Here is a 22073-nt window from a genome sequence, read left to right as displayed (position 1 = left end):
ACAACTAATAGTACTGAAGTGATGTTAACTTGCAAGGGAGAAGTGAGTCGTTCTCAGAGGTGATAGGGAAAAAAACCCTAAGAGTTAACTAAGAAGACGAAAAGGTTCTTGAAGATGGAAGAAGCTGCAAAGAAAACTCCTACAGCAATGAAACAGCCATAGTTGTGAGTAGTGCTCAGGCTCACGACTACAACAGCAGCTCAAGTAGGAGTGGATAGAAACGAGATGTGTGAGAGATAAAGTTTTAAAAAGTTCGTAAAGTAAATGATGAATTTTGCATCACTGAATACTGCACGTAGAGACAACAGCTACTGGAGGTGGGTGCTATGTGGTTAACTGACAAGCAAGACAGCAGATGGCTACTGCTTCACACAGACTGGAGCCTGGGAGCAGGGAACTGGTGAGAGAACAGAATCTGCACAGGACATTTAATATATGGAACATCGAGCCAAACTACATTATGGCAAAAAAATGTTCAACACTAGCTACACAAGTGTTAGCCTTGGAATACAGAAAGGACATCATGGTAGTCAAAACAGAACTCTGTTAGTTCAAACTCTATTAGGTAGGGATGAATTTCCTATGGCTTCTTACTGCCATTATTCATTCTGTCACAGCCTGAAGCCATTTCACCACGACTACGGTCTCAGCAAGTCAGGGAAGGTGCAAGTTAGTAAGAACCCATACAGGAGATTTCCAAGGAAAACCTTAGTGCTGCTCGAGTCCAAAAGTGATATTCACTCTCCAGTCATGGCCAGATGAGTTTCCAGGACCAGCATAGGGGTGTGGGCATGTTGGTTTCCAGGACCAACATGGAGTAGCATCATAAAGACCTGCAGCCCATGTCCATAAATAGTAATCTCCACCTTCCCAAAACCAGCTGTTTTCCTTAACAGCTCTAGATACAACTAGGCTCAACCTTTCTGAGCTATGCCTTGTGGTCCCATTATTGGTGTAGGTGGACAACCAGTTTATGACAGTCTTGCATCAGAAACATATGACATGTTTCACAGGAGACATAAAACTGCGGTCAGAGGTTTTTGTGCTTTCTTTTTTTGCAAAACCATGGCCATAAAACTTTGATGTAAAGGGCAAATTCCATAGAAATACGCCTCCCTCCCCAGACTTATTTCAGTTATCTGTGAAATACTACAATTTGTCATCCTTGCATAGTGTTGCAGAAACACAATCCAACAACAGATGTGCATTATCCAAAGAAACAGCAGAATTTGAGTGCTGTGTTAATAGCTGGTCTTCACTGCTGTAGGACCTTTTAGAGTGAAAAGTACTACTTAAATGCCAAACAAGACATTATTTCAAATGCTCTACAGAGCTAAAAACAAACAAAACCTACATTCATTACTATGATAAGAGATGCAGCAGTACAGTAACTAACTCATTTATGGCCCTCTAGCCTACCTGTCTATGCTGGATTTGGTGTCTGCAATTTTGTTCAGGCTGGAGACTTTGAAGCCATAAGCACTTCCTCTCTGGCCCTTGTTCATGTAATTCCCAAAGGCGAGAACTACCTCCAGGAGCTGCCTCAAACGCTTGCTTCGGATGAGTTCTTTGGATGCCAGAAGAATGGCTTGAAAAGAGATAAAAAATATGAGCAGGTTATTGCATGGTAGCTGTTCTTAATGTTCTTGGGCCAGTAACTTGAAGTATCCTAAAATGCCCATCTGACTATTGCCCAGCAAATGCTGCAACACAATCTGTGTGTGTACCACCCTTTCCTCATCCACACACCTAGAACCAGGACAACTGGAAAGAAGATGCACTACATCTAGCCTGTAGGATGCTCCCCTGAACCCAGGAGCAAGGCTGTTCTCCTGGACCTCACACTCTAAAAACACAGCCAGTAAGAATGGGGCTGGGGGTGGGAAGGCTTGAGCTCATCTGAAAATACAGCGTAGAACACTCAACTTTTCTCTATGGCCACCATGGATGTGGCACAGAAATCATACGCTCCCTTTCATTAGAAGTTAAACATTCTCAGAATACCACTGTCCTGAGACAGCTGGTTTTAACAAGCTTGGGCCCATAATTTGAAGTATCCTAAGGTACTGCAAGGTAAGTAAGGAAGGTGCAAGGACTTGAGGGTGAGAAGGGAAGGCAGACCTGCACTGAAAGGTCATGAAAGCTCCTGGCAGCGGCAGCACAGCCTAGGAGCACACTGTCACTTCTGCCAGGTCATATTTACAGTGTAACAATCATGAAACTGTCTTTATCAAGTCTGTCAGTGCAAGAAGAGTGTCAGAATTCATTTCTTAGCACATGACATGCCTTGGACTCACTGGCTCTACACCCATAGCCCATGTGTAAGGGCACTTCCTCTGAAGACAAGACTGCTGACCTTCCCTACCCCTCTACCCAGCTCATAACAAAAACTTTAACCATACCTTCCACTTTTGGTTTTGCTTCTGCCAGCCTCTCTGGAAACTTCTTCTTAAAGAATAATGCTTGCAGTCGCTGCTGATAGTGGTCAATCCTGCATGAAGGGAAGAGAAAGGCCAAGACTGAACCAGAACTGTATTTCGAAGTCCAGGGCCAGTATGCTGCCTACATAACCTAATGGTTGAATGTTGAGTCCCACACAGCCTATGCATGGGATTACAGACATTGTTCAAACATCTAACACTACATAATCCACCTTGTTAATGAAAATGGAGGACCTCAAGGCATGTTTTGATCACAAGTGGATAGGAGCTGGAAGAATTACCATTACTCTCAAAATATGAGAGTCACAGGAGATGCGACCTGCATCTCAACTAGCAGAACAAGATGTTTTACCTGATTGGGGGTGTAGCAAAGTTAGAACAAGAGAGCATATCAGAGGATGGGAAGGTGGGATAGCTGAATGGAAAAAGGGATCTGTGTGAAATCCTGACCCCTGGCTACACTGCATCTGATAGCTGGGTCTGAATTCCTTTTTGTATGAACAAGTTTAGGCAGAGGAGGCAGATTTCTGCTTGTCATCAGGGGACTGGTCCTTAAATGACAGCACAGAGCGTGCTTATCGTCAATAAAAACTTTGTGTAATGAATGGAAACATTTGTAACAATTGTGGGCTTCTGGCAAAGGCAGGGTATAATGCTGGCCCACAACCTCCAGCACATTCCCCCTCAGCGCCAGATGATCCATTCTCAATAACAATAACAGCTGCTTCCAGGCAGCCCCCCATGCACTTTCCCATGATGTATCCACCAGACCTGCTCATCTCGAAGAGGAAACGATCCGCCCGGGCCATGCGCTCGATTTCGTGCTTATGCTCCTCCAACAGGTCGGTGTCGCTCTTCTCGGGAACGAACTTCAGCAGCTGGAGAGACAGACACAAGCCAGACACCGAGGTGAGAGACCCAGGGGAGAGGAGAGATGGACAGAGAGGCACAAACAAACCCCGACGGAGAGAGAGGGCCCTCAGTTTGCTTTGCTGCCATGTGGAAGCATTACACTGCCTCAGCCATGTGACTGCAACTTCAAAAAAGTCCAGCTGGGGCTACAAAACTGACCTTCTTTAAACCTTTGCTCGTGGTTCTGTCTTTATCCCTCACTGACCCCATTAGATTAATTTTTAATTCTACGGGGAATTTCCTATTTCTAAATCCTAAAGGCCAAACGCTACTGCAGCTTACCCAAGGGGAAGTACAGAGAGAACTTGGATTCCCACAGCACTGCTTGGAGTTTAGATTGGTGCAAACAAGAGCAGGATGTGTCCCCACTCAGTGTGAAGTGCCCATCGTGCCTATCCTAGAGTACAAACAAAGCCTCATCTATCTCTCTCAGATCTGCCCAGCTCTGCTGGAACAATAAACAATAGCCAAGCGACTGGATATGTGTCTGACACTAGCTCCTATTCATATGCTGACCTTAAAAGCTCATACTTTGATGGATTTTTGACATATCTGGTGGTAGTTATGCTTTAGTATGGTTATAAATATTGCCATGCACACAGCCTCAGTGCACACCCACAAAAACTGCTCAGAAGGCACATCAAGCACTTTGCTTTTTACTACTTTTTAATATTTTATCCCGCTCCCCAAAAATGTGATATTTAAAGGTGTGGAGCACCAGAAAATTGCAGTGACTTCTAGAGCAGCTGTGAGCACTCAGATAACATGACAAGCAGGCTATAAATTTCCAAAATGGAAAAGCTTTTTATGCACAATTAAATGCTGTGCCTGCACAGAAGGAAGGAATCACATTTGTCAGGCAGTCCACAATTATAACATTTTGCACACTCCTAAGGAACTTCATCACACTCATCTTTGGTCAACGCATCATCTTTCACTTTCTAAAAATGAGAGAAATTGGCCAGTAGCAGTTTAATTTTTGTTGTTGTTGTTGTTCATTTTCCTCACAAACTATGTGGTGAACCAACTGAAAGGGACAGAAGTCCCTGACTCCCTTTATAACCATTCTAATTAAAATGTGAGATTCCTTCCAGTCCCAGCTCTAACTGTTGACCTACATGGCCTGGTTCCTGGCACTTCCCAATGAACAAGCTGCAGAAAGAGAAGGGAGATTAAGGAAACAAAAAACAAACAAACAAAAAACCAAAAAAGATAAAAGAACAACAGCAACAAAAAAATAATGAGCATTATAAAGAAGAGATGGGAAAAATTATAGGAAAGCCACAGGGGAGAAGAGAGGACATGAAAGGAACCCTCATACCATCTGTAATCATGCATAGTTTGCATCGAGGAGAGAAAATTGTTATGAAGTCAATCTGATACAAATAGAGTTATACAAGGGAGGTATATCTGACAGCATTGGGAAAAATATTTTTCTCATGTTCCCAGGTACAGCTCCACTAACCTGAGGTGTAAAAAAGGCAGTGAAGGACTTAAGAATAAGATATATCTGACTGCAATCTTACTCACCTGCTCAAGCATATCTTTTGCGAGGTCTTCTTGTTCATCCATCTTCAAGATTGCTTGTCTGATTTCTTCATTAGTCAGCTTCAGCCTTTCAATAGCATCAACATTGTACCATTAGAGCAGAGTTTAAGTGACTGACAATTCAGAAAGTAGGAAGCCTGAAAAGCTGCACTATAAAGGCACAAAAGAACCATAGGAAGCTCTACTTGGACACTGCTATTCTAGAGTATTCAGCAAGATGAACCAATCAGTCCAAAAGGCAGAGATTTTATAGATCATATATTTTTATCCTCTTCAGCTAATCAAACACACATAAAAAATTAGATGGTGATGAAGAACAATCAGGTCCTCATAGATCAAATTCTCCCCCTTCCCCCTTGAGATACCTCCCTCATCAAGTTCTTTTACTAAAGTAAAATCTCTCAAATTGATGTGACTTGTAAGCGACTGTGAGCCCTTGTAACACCCTAGCTTATGAATATTAAAGCATCTCCCAGAGTAACAAGTAATGGGACATCTTTCTTTTACAGATTTGAGAAAAGTGTTTCTTGTGAGAAGACTGGTTGTGCTAGGTAAATTCACTCTGTCAGCAGTCACAATTGAAGAAAGCATTGACAGCATCTATGTATCCACAGTTAGATCTATAGATCCATACCCAATACGAAACAAGCTGTGAAAATAAGAGCTTATTAATATTATCTGAGGTATAAAAACTACTACATTCTCCTTCCCACCTACTCCTCTCCATATTTGCGCAATGAGTAGGGATCATCAGTTACAACAAGATGATTGAATTAATCATTTTAATTCAACAAAATTACAGAATTAATTAAAAAACCTCTCGAGGTCTCCACTTGAAATCCAGGGCAGACCAGGAGGAGTCAAAATTTCTGATTATTGAGAAGTTTTTTGATAGCTCACATGAAATGAACTTGATGGCTCTCAGTGCAAATGTCAATAAAAAAATGCACAAGAGACAAATTTTACCCCACCACCCCCTATCCATGGCACCCTCATCAGTCACTTCAGGAGAGTAGGGGAGGATCAAATGAACCATAAAAGAAAGTCTATCCCCCCAAAAAAAAAATCTCAATTTGGGGACTGAAATAGGAAAGTGTGAAAAGAAATATTTGAGGACTGAAGTCTGCAGTCTCCATGGACCTTATACAATCAGTATGATTAATTAACAACAGAAAGAGAAAATGCACATATAAACGAGAGACAGGCTGATGCATGAGGCAGAATGTTTTTGTCTTCAGTACTAAGAAATTCCATGTTGAAATTTCACATTCCTATTGCCATTTGGATAGAATCATATTTTTGGAACTAGGTAAAAGCAAAAGAAAGAGCTTTATTTTTACAGACAGGAAATATTACTAAATCTAAGAAACTGAAAAGATTTTAATATTGCCCAATATAACAAACAGCTGGAAACTAAAATATGAATCAGCAGACATTCAAAAGTTTTAAAAATTACACCTCTGAACTAATCACTCTCACCCTGTTCATAGCTGGTCATCTCATCTACTTTTGACAAGGAGGGGAAACTGAGACCAATTAAGTAAGATAAAGCTACTGAATTTCCAGAAAACCTACATAATTGGGCTATGGTTGGATATGAAGTAAGGATTAGAAGTTTTACAATGAAAAGGTTGGAAAGTTTTTACTTTAGTTCATAAATTTGACTTGGGATCAAGACAACAAACCTCAGTACCTGGGGTTCTGCATAAAACTCTACAGTCTCAATCAGAAAATTGAAAGGTTTCTTTTGGCTTTAATAATCCTGAATTGTGAAGTCAATGGTTGTGTGATCCTGAGCTGATCAAACCATGTGACCACATGATGGCTGAGAAGCATACTGGTGGGTATGGGCCTGGCTCCTAGCAGACACCTATACACATACCCAGACAATTTGGTGCCTGCAGTTTTTAAAGTGCTACATTTTGTTGGTTAGTTTTCCTTCAGAGAGTACTTCACCTTTTCCAGAACCAGGACTCCACAGATTAGCTCTCTCTTGTAACACAGACACACAGTCTGTCAGAAGGAACACAATAAACCAACCCATGAACACCAGAGTGGTTATTGTTTTGTTGCTACTTTCACTGAGGATAAAAAGAATGAGAGCAAGTTTCATGAGTTTTCTGTGCAGATAACTCAAGCAATTACTGTGCTGACCAGGTCATTACACAGTTCAAGGATCTCTGTGTGTGTTTGGGTATGCAGCAAACAGGACCAAATAGACAGGTCTGAGGTACACCAACACAACAGAAGGTGTAATGTGCGCTATTGCTAATCCTGTTGTTCTGTCCAGAAGCCTGAGGACTTCAGACTCCAAGCTCCTATGTTTGCTGCCATTCATCAGCTCTAAATACACTTGAAAACATCTTCGGTTCAAAAATAATTGAAAGCCCTGAGGACAGAGAGTTATACAAACACTTTGATTTCTTGGACGATTCTGTGCCCTGCCATCAGCAGAAAAACATCTGGCTGGAATGGTTTAGCCCACAGTAGAGAGCAGCAGAAAGCTTGCCAGGCCCCTGCCGAGAAGCTGTTTAACTTGGTCACTTACAGGCCTGTAACCAGGCCCTGGTGCCTGCAGGTGTGCATCCCAGATTACTACCAATCCAACTACACGTACAGAAGGATTGACAGCAAAACCCTCTTACTCTTCCAAAGTGGGCTTGTTCTTCTTCTGGGACAGGACACTTTTCAAGAGCTGTAAGCATCAACAGCACAAACAAGAGATCTGCCCACTTGAAAACCGGCTGAATAACTGGCCAAAGGATTGTTAATCAAGTGATTCTTCTTGTTTTTTCAAACTCATACCCAGCCATGCAGTAGATCTTAGAGATGGCCAGCAGTAATGGGAAACAGATGTGCTGCTTTTAAACAGAAACAGGTGAACTGATTAAAGAGGAACCTGAAGCAGATGCATAAAATCTTTCCATTTAGAACCAAATAGAGGCATCCCTCAGAGCCTAAAACTCATATGGGACAGACAGCAAATTAAAGTGGAATTATGGGCCCAAAATTTACACTACGGAAATTACATTTCGGTATCTATTGGCAAGTCTACAATGACTTTCTTACAAGCTTGGCAGATCTGGGCACTCTTCCTCCAGCTGCTAGAGACAACTCAATTCGGAACAGCATACGATTCAAACTCTATTCCCTCTGCCTTACACTTCACCAAATCACTGATCCTGGCATCAGAACTCAGGAAGTAAATGTAAGCAGAAGAAAACACAATGCCCCTTTCCTCAGCTGCTGCACATTCATTCATATCACAGACATTGGCTGGTTTTGTTCAACGGCAGCCTGACTCTGGTCAGATGAGGAAGGAAAAGGATCTTTAGTGAGAATACTCCCTCCTTCTTCGCTCACCCATACATCTGGTGGCAGCAAATGAAAGTCCAACTGCTTGAGTCATCTTCAAGCAATGTTAAAGCTCAACAAGTACCAAATAACTTCTGATATGGTACTTAGCCTGCCTCCCTCTATCCCCTCCGGCTTCATAAATAATCTCTATTGACTCTGCAGAGTAATTCATCACTAATCTCCCCAGGACACCTCGGCTGATTTAACACCAGCTTCACTTGCAGACATCAAGTGGTTTATTGTTTCATCCTCTTGGAGAAAGCCGGCAGCCTGACTCTGAACATGCCTGGGAGACGTTGCAGTTTTACATCAACTTCCCTTACAGACATCTAGTGCTCGCTCATTTTAACTCCCTAAATATACCCATTGATTTAACTCATAGTAACCTCCCCCCTCCTTCCCTCCCTCCCATGGATCAAAGTAGAATACTCGTCGCTCATTAACCATCTCCCCCTCAGAGGAAAAAGTGAGTTACTTCATGGGCTTGTTCCTTGAATCTTGCTTAGTTTTAGAGAAAGAAGCATGCTTGCCTACTACCAGAGAACCTGGCATTTTGCTGCAGCTACATTAAGCTCCCACACCACAGAGATCGTAACTCCACTCTTCCTTTTACCAAAGGAGGAGGGGACTTTTTATCGTATATCGAGGCCTTCTTCTACTTCAAACTGAACTGAGCCATAGTACATCCAAAAGCTGCCAACAGTAGTAGCTGTGACAGTGACTGATACGTAGCTGCATCCTAAGGACAGTTAGAGCTTAGCTAAATCTTAGATTTTCCAAAAGCTGCCAACAGTAGTAGCTGTGACAGTGACTGATACGTAGCTAAGGACAGTTTTTAGAGCTTAGCTAAATCTTAGATTTTGCCGATTGCAGAATTCTCCGTCTCCACAGCTCACGTCACACCAGCTGCTGGTGAACGCACTCCCGAGCTCTGTGACTGGGACAGAAGCCTCCTCTAACTCCTGAGGTCTCCCAAAGCTCTGTGCAACTGCCAAGCTTCAGGCTGTTAAATATCTACATGTTGGGAATGCTCACTGTCACTACCCCATAAAGGCAGGAAAAGGAGATGTTTCCCCGCTCTCAGAAGTCAGGCTGGTCTAACTGCACATTCACTCAGGAGACAGAAAGATGAAGCCTCTCTTTTCACATCCTCTTACCTCAGTTGCCAACTCATCTCGTCACTGAAGACAACAGTGCTTTAACATTTTGGGGACAACAGCTGGGACATTTTACCAGGTATATATTACACCTTTATATCAACATGCTGGGAAAAAAAATCCTTCAGCACTTCACTGCAAAAGTATGTTGCCAGGCAGATAAAGAAACAGGCTTTTCTTCCTTCAGCAAAGCTCATGAGTGACTGAGCTACTCTGCATCCCAATACTCAATTTCCTACCAAGAAGGATCTGTGAATGGGCATCTTCCTGAGCCAAGCAGAGCAAAGCAGGGAATCCCAAATTCCAGTGACATATTCGTAAGGCAGTGATTCATCTTTTATCACACCCTACCTACTGGTTCCTAGTTGTGATCTAAGACAGTTGACAGCCCATCAACTGACATATTCAATTTAACCTTGGAGTTCATACTCCATACTCATAATACTCAGAATAGTGGGTGAAGCCATTCATTGTGGACATTAACTTAAAACCAGAAAATCTCTCCAGGAACCCAAGAGGCACTGTTTCTTAGCTAGTGTTTTTCCAGACAGCACACTGAGGAACTGAACTGCTGAGTCCACGAGCTGTTTCTGTATCAAGATATGATCTGTATCTCAAAATATCATACTGCTTGTTATCTACCTTGAAATAAGGGTGAACACTCTATTGTCACATGGCAGAAAGGCACATGGGGACTGTCCATGGAGACTAACATTGGCTGAATAACTTGTTCTCTTCGTGTCTGAACTGAATGGGTTTAGAAGCACTGAGCTATGTGAGAGAAATACTTGGCCTCTTTAGTATTCTTGTTGGAAATGCTGCTCAAGTCCCTTTTCTTCTCTCCTATTGATAGATGTTTGAATTGACAATCATGAAAGCCACATATATTTGGTAAAGCTGCCTCCTAGTATCTATCTACTGTTATATTCACATTTTAAAATATTTTTTTTTTGTAGTCAGATTCTGCCTCCTGCTACTAGGGGTTTGTGATGTTTTGCTAGTGCTCCTACTGTTTCCAGCCTCTTGAGGGGGTTACTGCTGACTAGCTGGGCCACAGGAATAGCAAACACATCTCAGAAGAACACTGACACAATGATTTTGCTGGAATTCATGCAAAATAACTTGCACAAAAAAGTTCCATAAGTATATGTTCAGCCTTCTTCTTAGCAACGTGCCTCATAGAACTGGACCTCTCCAGAGGATTTCAGAGAGCAAGACAGTAAGCAACACATGTCTTAGGCATGTTCTGCAAGGACCATTTAATGTTCTGCAAGAACATTTAAAGGTATGGTACAATAAAAACATTAGAGTAGCAAAACCACTACCCATTACTTAAGTAATGGTGGCAGGGAGAAGACATAGTGGTGAGAGAGGTCAGAGGCTTTTCCAGCTGCTAGGTGAATGCAAGGAAACACAGGGATCTGGGATGACTCTTCCAGACCACACAAGTCTGACAGTAAATCTCCAGCTTTGTGGAAACTGAAGACATCAGGAAATTCATAAGGGATAGCAGATTTCCAGTGTGACAGAAATAACTGTATGTTGGAAACACCATTAAGAAAGCCAGATTTGAAGCTTGTGGGCATCTGGACTCACCACAGACAGATGGTTCCATGTCCTGGTTGAATTATGGCCTACTGGAAATACTGTGAGATAAAATGATCTATTCAAACCTTTACAGTTGGCTTATAGGACAGAGCTTCAGTTTGGATCCATCAGACTGCATTCAACAAGGGCAATTACATCCTTCCACTGCAGGAAAACTGAAAGATGCTGCTACCAGGTAGTTGAAACAGAGCTTTTTTTAAATGCAAATAGAGATGAGAACAGGAAGGAAGGTTTACAAATCTGTTAACTGTCAGCAAAAATCAGCTAGCAATTCAATTTTCATCTCTTTTCAGTCTATCATGCCTCGCTGTGAAAGAAGAGCTAGGTTTTGGCATGTTGGACCATATGAAATATGATCTCTGCCTGACCCCTTCTAACACAGTGTTAGTAAAACAAAAACATTTGAGTAGTGAAGGGAAAGAAAACCCAACCCATGCAGCTATTTTACTTTAAAGGACACGACAGTTTAGTGTAAACAAAGGGGGAATAAACTACAGGGATATATGCACAGTAAGAGTCAATTGGAAACAGCTGTTGGCAGATAGTGTGGCAACCTGAAAGCTGGGGCTGCAGCTCAGGGTTGCACAAACTCTCTTTGTTTGTCACCAGTTTTAAACCCCCTCTCATTCCACGTGTGTGCACACCCATGTGCACACATGTGCAAGGTGCACTGTAGGAGCAATAAGGGCATGATGACCAGCAGCCAGGGATGATTTGGCTGGGAGTGTCTTTCCTTCAGGGCTTAACCTAAAGGATGAAGAAGTGAGGTTAGGAAAAAATCTGCAATGGGGTCATAAACCCCTTTCATTATTGTTTGCAACTAATCCTCCCAGTTGCTGTCTTTAATAATAGAACCATATAAGCCCAAAGAGCACAAAAAAAGGCATGACTGTAGAGATGACGTTTTAGTTCCTAAAGATTTTTGCATTTCTAGTTGCATTTAAAAGGCAAGTTTTGGGAGGAATAGGAATCCTGGGCCAAGCTGTAAAATATTTCTGTTATCCTGGGTATAACACTATCTGTTACAAGCATCAAACAATCTAAGCTGGTGGTAGCTCTGGTGACTGGTGTTGCCCATAGCGCAGCACAGCAAAGTTACCAGGGCACAATAAAAACTGGCACACTCCTTAGTGACAGTGAGCTCAGTCTCCAAATCTCTTTCATCCATGCTAGGCCTACTGACAATGAGACCAGGGTGTTTCCTAGAGGAGAAGCTGACAGTCACAGAGTACAGCTTTTCATCTCTGGTTTGAGTGCAGACTAGCAGCTTGAGGTGGACTGGCTCCATGGCACACCTGGAGCAAACATACACTATGTACCCTGAAGTGTGAGGTTCATGCTTCAGTGCCACTTTGCTGGAGGCAGCAGAAGGGAAGACAAACCACAGAGGCTGCTCTTTTTCTCTCTCATCATTTAGAGAAGAACCCTTACAGGTAAGAATGGGCCAGACGTGCAAGGCAGAAGAGATGAATGGTAAAAAACGTGTACCACTGCCATCCACACTGCTTTTGTTTTGGAGAGAGAAGATTTTAACAAATAAATATCTAGCATCATATCAAGCCACAGACCAGCTTCCTGGATCGCCCTCAGCCCAGCCAACTGCACACTTTATATTACCACTTCTAGGAAACATTCCACCTGCTTACGTGAGTTAATCTGACCTCCAGACACAATCTAGCAGGGCTGTCAAACAGCATGAAAATCCTGTTGCCCTTATGCCTCCCCATTCCTCTGCCCCAGCCTGCAGTCAGCTGCCAACACCAGCAAAGACATGTGTTGGCAACTGCTGCAGAGAGAGAAATGTAAACTTTCCCTCCTTGCTGGTTTGGATGGTGGGGGTCCTGCTGACATGGAGGCTAATGCCACATAAGTAGCATAATGAGGGCCTCCATGGGTTTCACTATGCAATGGAAAGAACTCACTCCAGTACTGGTGGTCTGGTTGCAAATTTGCTTTTAACTGTTAGCTTGCTAGAGCAGATAAGCAGTCACATCCACACAAACCTGCATTTTCTACTGGTCAATGAAAGAGTTTTATTGCTCAGCACTGCCACAGATGTCCCAGGTTCTGTCTCCAGCCCTGCTGTCCCTCTTATGGTAGGAAAGGCAGCTTTCTCAGCTGGATCAGTATCTGCACAAATTTGGTATTTAGCAACAGACATCGAGCCTAGTACTCATGTTGGTAGAAAGACATGAAAAGCATATAGAGGGCCATGATGGCTCTGTATCTGAAGGCAGCAGTCATTGCAGGAACATACAAAAGCCACTAACTCCTGGCTTCCAAAATGTAATTTGCAAATACAAGACCTAATTCTTGAATACACCTTCTTACATTTATCAGTCTTCTCACTTAAGAGTCAAAAATGGCAAAGATGAACATGACTATCAGCTCTGCTGTGTTCCAGGGAGACACGCAGAGCAAGGTTTAGAAAGAGACATACAGAACAGAGACAAGTGACATTTGTGGGGGACATATCATTTAGAGTGAAGTACAAGCACTGCTTTCATCTACCAAAGTTTTGGTAATGAGTCTTCAGATACATCCTGGGGTGTGTCTGTTTAATGAACAAAATGTGTGTGCCTATGTTATTAAATGAGCTAATACTTCAGAGAGACATGTGCTTTCTTGACACTGCAAGAGGGGTTTCTCTGAAGCTCTGCAACTATTAGGCAGCAGATCTAGTTGGGAAAACAAACATGTCCATTAGCTTAATCCCATCCCCTTTTGTTTCTACACTGACCATGGAATACCCTGTGAGCTAAGGTTTAGCACACTTACTTGGAAAGAAGAATGACACAATTCTGGGCCCTCCGGCCGTCAATCACAGAGAGCTCTTTCACCTTTCGTGTGGAGAGGTACAGGTCTTCTGTTGAACCCATCTCTTTCTGCATATGATTCAAAAGGGAGGGAAAACAGTCAGTATTATGTTTCTCACTCAAGACTGACAGACTTAGCTGAGTGCAATGAACACCCATCCCAACCTGGGAGAACCCACCCACATGGTGAAAAAAGGAGACAAGAAGGGCAGAAAACATGTAGGCAGACCCTGTATTACTAGACAAAATTAATTCATTATCACCTATGAGACCAGCTTTGATTCCAAATACTGGACCTAATTCTGACCTATTTGACTTACTGAACCAACAGTTATGTTATTATTCAGCAGATGCCTCCTGCAGGGGTTACACAGCATTCTTGAAAAGCTGCAACACAATCAGGAAAATTCCTTCCATCATCTCTTAAGGCTGCCACTGGGCCAGTCCAAACCATATTATACATGAGAGATGCAAACAGCAGGGCAAGATGGCATTTTTCTTACTAAATGGTCAGCATCTACATCTGAAATAGCCTCTTTTTTAAAAATTAATTAATACTTTTAGTTGTATAGATACCACCCTTTATCAAAGTTCTCTGTATATCCCCATTGCCAAACTCGTCACCTGGAAAAAAACCTGGAAAAGCCCCATCCAAAATGTTTGTCACAGCACACAAAGAGAAACTATTTGCAAACCCAGTCTGACCATCCAGAAGTCTCTGCCTCCTTGTCCCACCTGCACACCAGAGCCATGGGTATTGCCTCACTTCCAGAGATTAGCTTTCTGTACTATGAGTATCTTTTAACACCATTCCTTAAAGGGAAGTAGAGGTAATGATAAAAGGTGTTAATCCTGGATAATAGCTCTGTAGTTATGGCAGAGAAGAGGGACTTGGAAACAGGACAGGTTTTATTCTCCCAGCCAACTGCTGCTAGAGCCTCTTCAAAAATGCCTTTCCATGATATCCATATTGTCATGCCTTGAGATTTACCAGTATAATCTAGCTTTGAATGCACCCATCAAATTAGCAACATGGCTTCTTTCTTAGGACATGACAGCAAGCAATGTGAGTCAGGTCAGAAAGCCCACCTCAGACAGTGTCCTGTCTCTGAGAGTGGTTAGCAGCAGATACCCAGGGAAAGGTGTAAGATCACAGCAAGCATACAACAGTGCTTCCCATAACTCAATCCCAGGACTCAGCGTGCTGCAGCTCAAGGCTTATTTATATCAGCATGAGATTTTGGCATCCAAGTATTTGAGAGTTAAATGTAAACTTTAGATTCATATTGCTAGCTGTCATTTGAGTTCTGGGTAGAATCAGGTACAAGGAGCCTGTGTTGCTCCTGCGTATACAAAAGTTTCATACAACCATGTCCAAATGTGCCACCACCAATATTAAGTGGCTTTTATAAGGAGGTACAATGAACCAGCTGAAGACACTCTGGATGTGCAAAACAGTGTCTAGCTTGGCTGAAAAAAAAAAATTGCAACATTACTTGATACATCAAACTGTGTATCCAGGAAAAGGAAAAAACTGGGCATTGGGCAAGTTAATTATTTCTGGGAAAATAACTAACAATACCAAAAAAACAGGGCACCTGCAGTGTAATCTGGAAGATCACCCATTCAAAGGAAAAAACCCAAATTGTTTCAGGGTTTGGCTGTGTATGCAGGTTGAGGGTTTAGATGGCTTTCCCTGAAGCTGTGCAGCATGGATTGATATAATATTCTCCATGCCATTTCCAATTTTCCAACTCACAAGGTTAAACACAGATTAATAACTTGAACTAATCAGATGTGGCCCACTCCTTGGTCATAAGGAATGAGGTTAGTCTCATCTAAAAATATATTCTCTTCAACTGATATTGAGGAGAGAGATATTTATAGATACTTGGAGTTGTGTGTAAGCAAAACCAGATGAAGCCTCAGGTTTTACTAAAGCCATATTGCAAGACTAGCTGAAGGAAAACAGATTGCATTTGGACTGTCTGCGTTTTCTTAGACACAGAGGAAAGTAATAGGGCAGTAGTGACTAGCTTGTGTGAGATAGGCCAAGCACAAAAAGCAAGAATCATTGGAGTTGTCAACCTGAAAGACAAGATCTCTACGTTTTATCCCATCATTCTTTACCAACTTTCCATCTGGAATGACATTAGATTACATGCTTCAAAGATTTATTTCAGATTTGAGATTTTAATTGCAATTTCACAAATCAACTAAAATTTCACTGCTAGGATGGTGTGTGGAATGTGTTCATCATATTGATGCCCTGTTTCAAATACAGCTTGGGTTTGGTTAGCTGCAGAACCTGTGGTCTGGTACCATGGCAGCATACTAAGTTTTAGTAATTATTGATACTTTAGGGACATATTCCTACCATGTTGACTTGTTTTATGGTGCAGGCTGCCATAACAAAACCCATTTAATTGCCTAGAGTCATGTATCAGCCCCACCCAGTAGCAGAGGTCCAGACTAGACATTCCAAATACAGTCCCCTGAGCACTCATGGTGAGGATGAGTTTATTCTGAAGCCACCAGAGGCACTTGTGATGACATCTGAACAACCATCACCTGTGAGCATTGCTCTTCCCAAAAGTGTGGCCAAGAATTTTGCTTAAGGTGTTGAATAAATTGAGAGGTAGTCAGTTTGAAGTCATGCAGGCAGTCTGATATCTCTACTTCATCTAAACACCATTCAGTCTTTCGGTGAACTTTCTGAGGGTTTCAGCAGTATGAAATGAAGTAAGCTTTGCTCCAGTCCAACCCTTCTGCTCCTCAGCTGGCACAAATCCTTCTGCCCAACAAAACTGCCTTCTAATTCTACAGAAAAAAAGATTTTCTTTATCAGAAAGTCTATGGCTCGTGAATACCTCTGGAGATTTCAGTACTGTCCAAAGCAGATGGACCACAGATGGGAACAGTGGGAATGAAAGTTCCCTGAGAGCCTGTTTTGTTCTCCCACTGGAGAGACTATTACTTTGGCTAAGGAAGAGTTAATGTTCACATTCTACTTTGCCCCTGGTCTTTTTTTCCTAAGGATCATCAAAAAGGGGACCACAGACACCAAGCAGAAACCACAGTGAGGTTATAGCTAAGTGAAAGAACAGGGACTGCTTCCTACTGCAGAGCTAATACAACTGAAAGAATTTTTTGTACCACCTTCCCCACCCAGAAAGCAGAGGTGCAAGGGCATAGGAACGAGAAGCATGAGATGAGTCATGACCCCACAACAGCATGATGCAGGACTTCATCTTCCTACACACTGCAAGAGGATCAGGAGGCAGACAATGATACTCACCTGCTTACAGGAGGAGGGGTTAGTTAGCAGGTCCTATGCAGGCAGCAGCCGCAAATAACGAAGAAGGAAACATGCCAAAAATTAGTCACAGAGAAAGATATCAAGTTTAACAAGGCAGCTGAACTTAGACACACACTGTTTTCTAAAGAGAATAAAATGCTTAGCAAGTAATACTGGCCCAGATGGTTCAAAGGTATTTCAGCATTTCTTTGCATATTTTAAGTCAGCAGATGTTGGGGAACTAAGAATTCTAGGTCTTTCCTGAAATGAATAAATCCAGTCCCCAAAGCATAAATCTCTTATGTCATGAAACATTAACTAGGATAATGCTTAAATACCTTTACAAATCTAGTCCGGAGCCTTACTGAAAGAAGTGCCAAGGTTAAAACTTGAGGGTCAGTTCTCCTCTCCTGACAGCCAGGCACAGTTTGATATTATTAGGAACAACTTGTTTCAACAGCACACTATAGCCTTTAACAACTTATAGCCAAGTATTTTGACAGCACTCTGTAACCACCAAAGAACCTGTACAGCACTACTAGGTGACAGGTACCAGCTATTTCACAATGTTTTCCATGCTCCAAGAAAACACCAGATACACTGGTCAGTATTACACACTAAGACTGAGGCAAGGTCAAAAGGCAGATCTAAGAATTCTTGGTCCAGCGTTCTGCACACTGGACAATTCTATTTTCCACCATAGCCACCAAAAATGATACACTGGGCTTGAGAGAGGAGAAGAGATCCCTCACCATTAAAAAAAAAAGAAGAAAGAAAAGCTGTTTAATGTAAATGAAACTGGAAAAAAACATGAAGATCCTGTTAATAACAGCAAAGAAAGGAATGTCTTTATCTGTATTCAACATTTCAGATGGAGAAGAGCAGGGCTTTGCATTGACATTTTTCTTTACAGACATTTGGATGAAGTTTAAAAGTCACAAGCCCGGGTAAACACATACTCGGCCAGAGTGGAGTATTTCCAGAAATAAAAGAGGAGAAAAGACTAAGTGTGAATCAACAGGAAAAGTTCTCGTAAGCTTTTGATTCAAAAGCAATTTTGGTTGCCTGGTCTTCAAAAAAAAAAGACACCAAAAAACCTTGCCCTTGTTGATTGGCATCCAGTTCCCATTGGGATGAATATGGATGAAAAAGGAAGTACCATGTATAGTAATAACAATGGAAAGTTTAAGGAAAAGAAAAAACCAAACCCCTCAATGAAATCTGGAAGGGCAGCAACACACATAACTACACAAAAATACAAGTAGCACACATAAGTCATACTTTAGTGTTTGGAGCCACTGTCATAAAGTGTGTTTAGTGAGGATGGAAGAGAACTGTTCTGAGATCCATGGAGGTCACTCTGAGATGAATGCTCCATTCCAGTAGGCAGAGGCAAGGGTCAGGTTAGTTTGTGGTCAAACAGGCCAGGCTGCTTTTCAGTGATTGGTAACAATCATATTTATGATTTTAACTGAGAGTCATCAGACCAGGACAGCTTTGGCTTTAGACTTTAGGGCCCAGTAAAGATTTGCAAGGTAATTTCTTGTGAGAAAGCTGCAATTTTTGTCCCTGAAACACCTTGATGCTGCAATGGCTACTCATGCCCACAGGTGACAGTCTGGCCACTTGCAAGACAACTGGGAGCTCACCACCAACTGTAAGGCATTGGCTCACAGTCTAAATCCAGTCTGGTAACAGCACTGAAGTTTCATGTGCCTTTCTTTCCTTCTATGAACTAAGTTCTTGTTTCAGGGAGTGGGATTCACAGAAAGAGAGAGATACCCACTGAAACAGCAACAGCTATTTGCAGGAGCAGAACGAGAAATGAAATCTCATCATGCAATGGGAAACCACATTGTTCACAGTTCAGGTTGGGATACTTATCCATGTGGCTGTGAGCCAGTAAATCAGAAGAGTTCTTCATTGTGTTTTTTGTATTAGATAGAAAAATGAGAGAGAGAGATGGAAACAGGTGGAAAGTCCAAAAACAAGGGGTTGGTTTGTTAATTTTAAGGTATTGAGTAAGTTAATGAAGTAATCATCATCACTGTAAGGCTTAATCATACAGGCTGCTTATGGCAATCATGTCTGTGCCTTTTCCTAAAACTTCAGAGAAGTGGCCCAGTTCTGCAGAGTACAAATGATTGAATCTCTCCAAACATATTCCAAAAGAAAAGGAAAGCTGGGGGAGTTCAGGGAGTGCAAGTATAATGGATCTTCTTCTAAATCTCTTTCAGTGGAGATAGACAGATGCAAGGTGACTTGCTTTCCAAGAAAAAGAGGAGGGAAATCTCTGTTATAATCTGCAATTCAGACAGTTTGTCACCTAGCCACATGGATCAGTTGGCTGTTTAAGACAAAAAATAGACAATGTGAGAGACAGCTAATTCAATCACCTTGCTCAGTGTAGTTGCTCAGGCAACTACAAACTTTTCTTTGGATGAATGGGATAAATAGAAAGATGGATATCAAGCATGACTGTAAAGCTCAGGAGCTTTTGGAAGCCAGTGGCTGCTGAGAACAAATAGAGTACTACCTGTTGGGAGCTGCTGTCTCTGAAAGCTGCCCATTAGAACAAACTACGTTGATAACAGAAGGTTATACTCTGCCCTATATGCCCTCCCCACTTCTTCTAGTCTTGTGATTTTTTGAACAGTGGTAGAGAAACAAATGATGCAGCCTGACTGCAGGTGGACAAGGGCCCAAATAATTGTTACGTGTTCCTTCCTTCTCCAGAATTCCAAGGAAGAGAAGATGTGGAAGAGTTCACCCTTACCTGGTGTCTCTGATATGCGGAGAACATCTTTTCAAAATCTTCTAGATCCAACACCTTGAATGCCTTTAAGTCATCAATCTCATTCCAGATTGTGCCATGGATCCTCTCCTGAAATAAAAGGTCACATTTTAAAAAGACATTAAAAGCTTTTAGCTAAATCTCATCAGAGTGGCCATCTGTTTAGCACAATGACTGGTCATGCTGAAAGAAGCATTACCATCATGAGAAAAAACCTTAGGAATGGCACTGATGTATGACAAACCCTAGACACATCTCCCTTGTGTAAATTTTGCCAGGCTCTGTTGTAAAGCCCAAAGGGTTTGCTGTTTTCATTCTGCTTGCCTGTGGAAATAGTTTAAGATTTTGTTTCGTTTTCAGGCTCTGAGTCTTTGAAGTCTAATTGTTTCCTATTGCATGATGTCCCCTGTCTACATGAGTCCTTTGTGGACTCAGACAGAAACAAACTACACCCAGATCTCCGACAAGAGCATCACTCACATTAACTCAAAATCTTCACAACCTACATGATACATTATCCAGATGCCAGGGCATCCTAGATGTCTGGCAGATTAGTAACATGGAGGAAGACAGGCACAGGCTCCTCCTCCAACTTTGCTGTCTGCCAACTCTAGATCAAATAAGCTCTTGTAACACATGAATTACCTATTCAGCAGTCATCCTAAACTAGGAGGCAGCCTTGGGCTCTCCTGCTGATGTTCTCAGGATAGGTGTCCTTGCTGGCAAAGTGGACACAACGATTGAACTACCTTCTCCTTCCGACTGACTGTTAAGGTGGATGCTGTGTAGGATGAGCTTTGGGCAATTATTCATTCAGAAAAGGAAAACTTGCTCTTCACACCTGACAACACTGCCTTTCAGTTTGCTTAGTTAATGAAATGTACATTTATTTTATTAACTGGAAAATTAAGGAGGTTGTGGATTAAAAGAAAATGGACAGAAGAGATTCAAAAAAATCCCAACCCAACCCAAAAAACCAAAACAAAACCAAAAACAAACAAACAAGCAAAAAAGCACTAAGGAAAAGCCATAAGAATGGGGAGCACTGAGAAGACAGGAACAGTGAGCAATAGCTACAAAGCTCTCACAGGTCCAGCTCTGAAGCACCTACTTTTACCTACACAGCAAAGTGCATTAACACTTCATTTTCAAAACTAATTAGGAACAGGCTTCACTTCCCATACACATCATCAAAATAATGAGGGGAATGTGCTAAGCCACAAGGCTCAAGAAGCAAGGAAAAAACCTGATGGGAGGATGAAATGAGGAGGAAATAAGGGTGTGAAGTGTTCTGGAGGAAATTCCTGGCAGAGCAGACACTGTGGAGGAAAATCAACACCCTCCATCCAGAGGCAGCCTGTGAGTGCCTGAGGGCAAGGAGGGGTGGCTGGCTGCAGTGCTGTTTACATGTGAGCATATACTAGATGGGAGCAGCACCCATCCCTGAACAGGCTCACCAGTAAGTATCACTGTATCCTTCCTTGCAACCAGTGTGGCTCTTCTTTCCACAGTAAGAAAAACATCATGACCCATGACTGTAACATGACAAAAGTTTGGAAGCCTCATCTCAGCCAAAGGAATAGGAGTCAAAGTTAATTTTTATTTTATCTTAACCCTGGACTCTACTGCAAATCTTAGCCAGAAGCATCCAGGCAGAGTGTTCATTCTCATTCAATTTCTAGGCTGGCCTTATAAACCTTGAATTACAAATCCCAAAGGATGTATTTGAACAGTAGAGCAGTTCTCCAAGTTCCTCACTCTTTCAGATTGTCCCATCAGATGCTGAAATGGAAGAATATTTCTTGACAGGAGCCAGTGGACATGACTTCAGGAGCAGTCCCTAGTGTCATCATCAGGATAGAGCCCTGAGGATGCCAAACAGCTGTATGGTGTGTTTGGCAGAAGGCTCGATGTGGCTCAAGAGACAGCTACTCATGAGAGTCTTACCCATCTACCTGTCTGGCTGCAGAACTCTCAGGGGAGTGAAGTTCCCCATAAATGGCAAGAACATTAAAATTGTGCTGCAGAAGGAGCTGGTCAAAATGAATTACAGAGGTGTCAGAACACGCAGTTCTGAGACACATGAAGGGATTGCAGAGAGTAGTTCTCATCCACACTTTCCCAGATAAAAACCCAAACAAA

At 42.2% G+C, this 22073-nt stretch overlaps 1 protein-coding gene across 1 annotated transcript in view; it reads right to left on the bottom strand.

The window, feature by feature from the left end:
* LOC103770239 (disheveled-associated activator of morphogenesis 2-like) overlaps positions 1-20066 on the bottom strand; it is a gene marked incomplete at its 5' end in the record, with an annotated part of 36448 nt that extends 16382 nt beyond the window's left edge. The window contains 6 exons of the mRNA XM_008937494.1: positions 1420-1588; positions 2403-2491; positions 3213-3319; positions 4884-4968; positions 13802-13908; positions 19914-20066. Of these exons, the coding sequence (XP_008935742.1) occupies positions 1420-1588; positions 2403-2491; positions 3213-3319; positions 4884-4968; positions 13802-13908; positions 19914-20066 (710 nt within the window). The remainder of the gene's footprint in view (positions 1-1419; positions 1589-2402; positions 2492-3212; positions 3320-4883; positions 4969-13801; positions 13909-19913) is intronic.
* Between the last annotated feature and the right edge of the window lie 2007 nt (positions 20067-22073).

The sequence above is a fragment of the Merops nubicus genome, unplaced genomic scaffold, assembly GCF_000691845.1.
Source record: "Merops nubicus isolate BGI_N331 unplaced genomic scaffold, ASM69184v1 scaffold15863, whole genome shotgun sequence".
Taxonomy (NCBI): Eukaryota; Metazoa; Chordata; class Aves; order Coraciiformes; family Meropidae; genus Merops; species Merops nubicus.
Note: the sequence above shows the minus strand (reverse complement) of the source record. Positions and strands in the feature narration are given on the sequence as shown.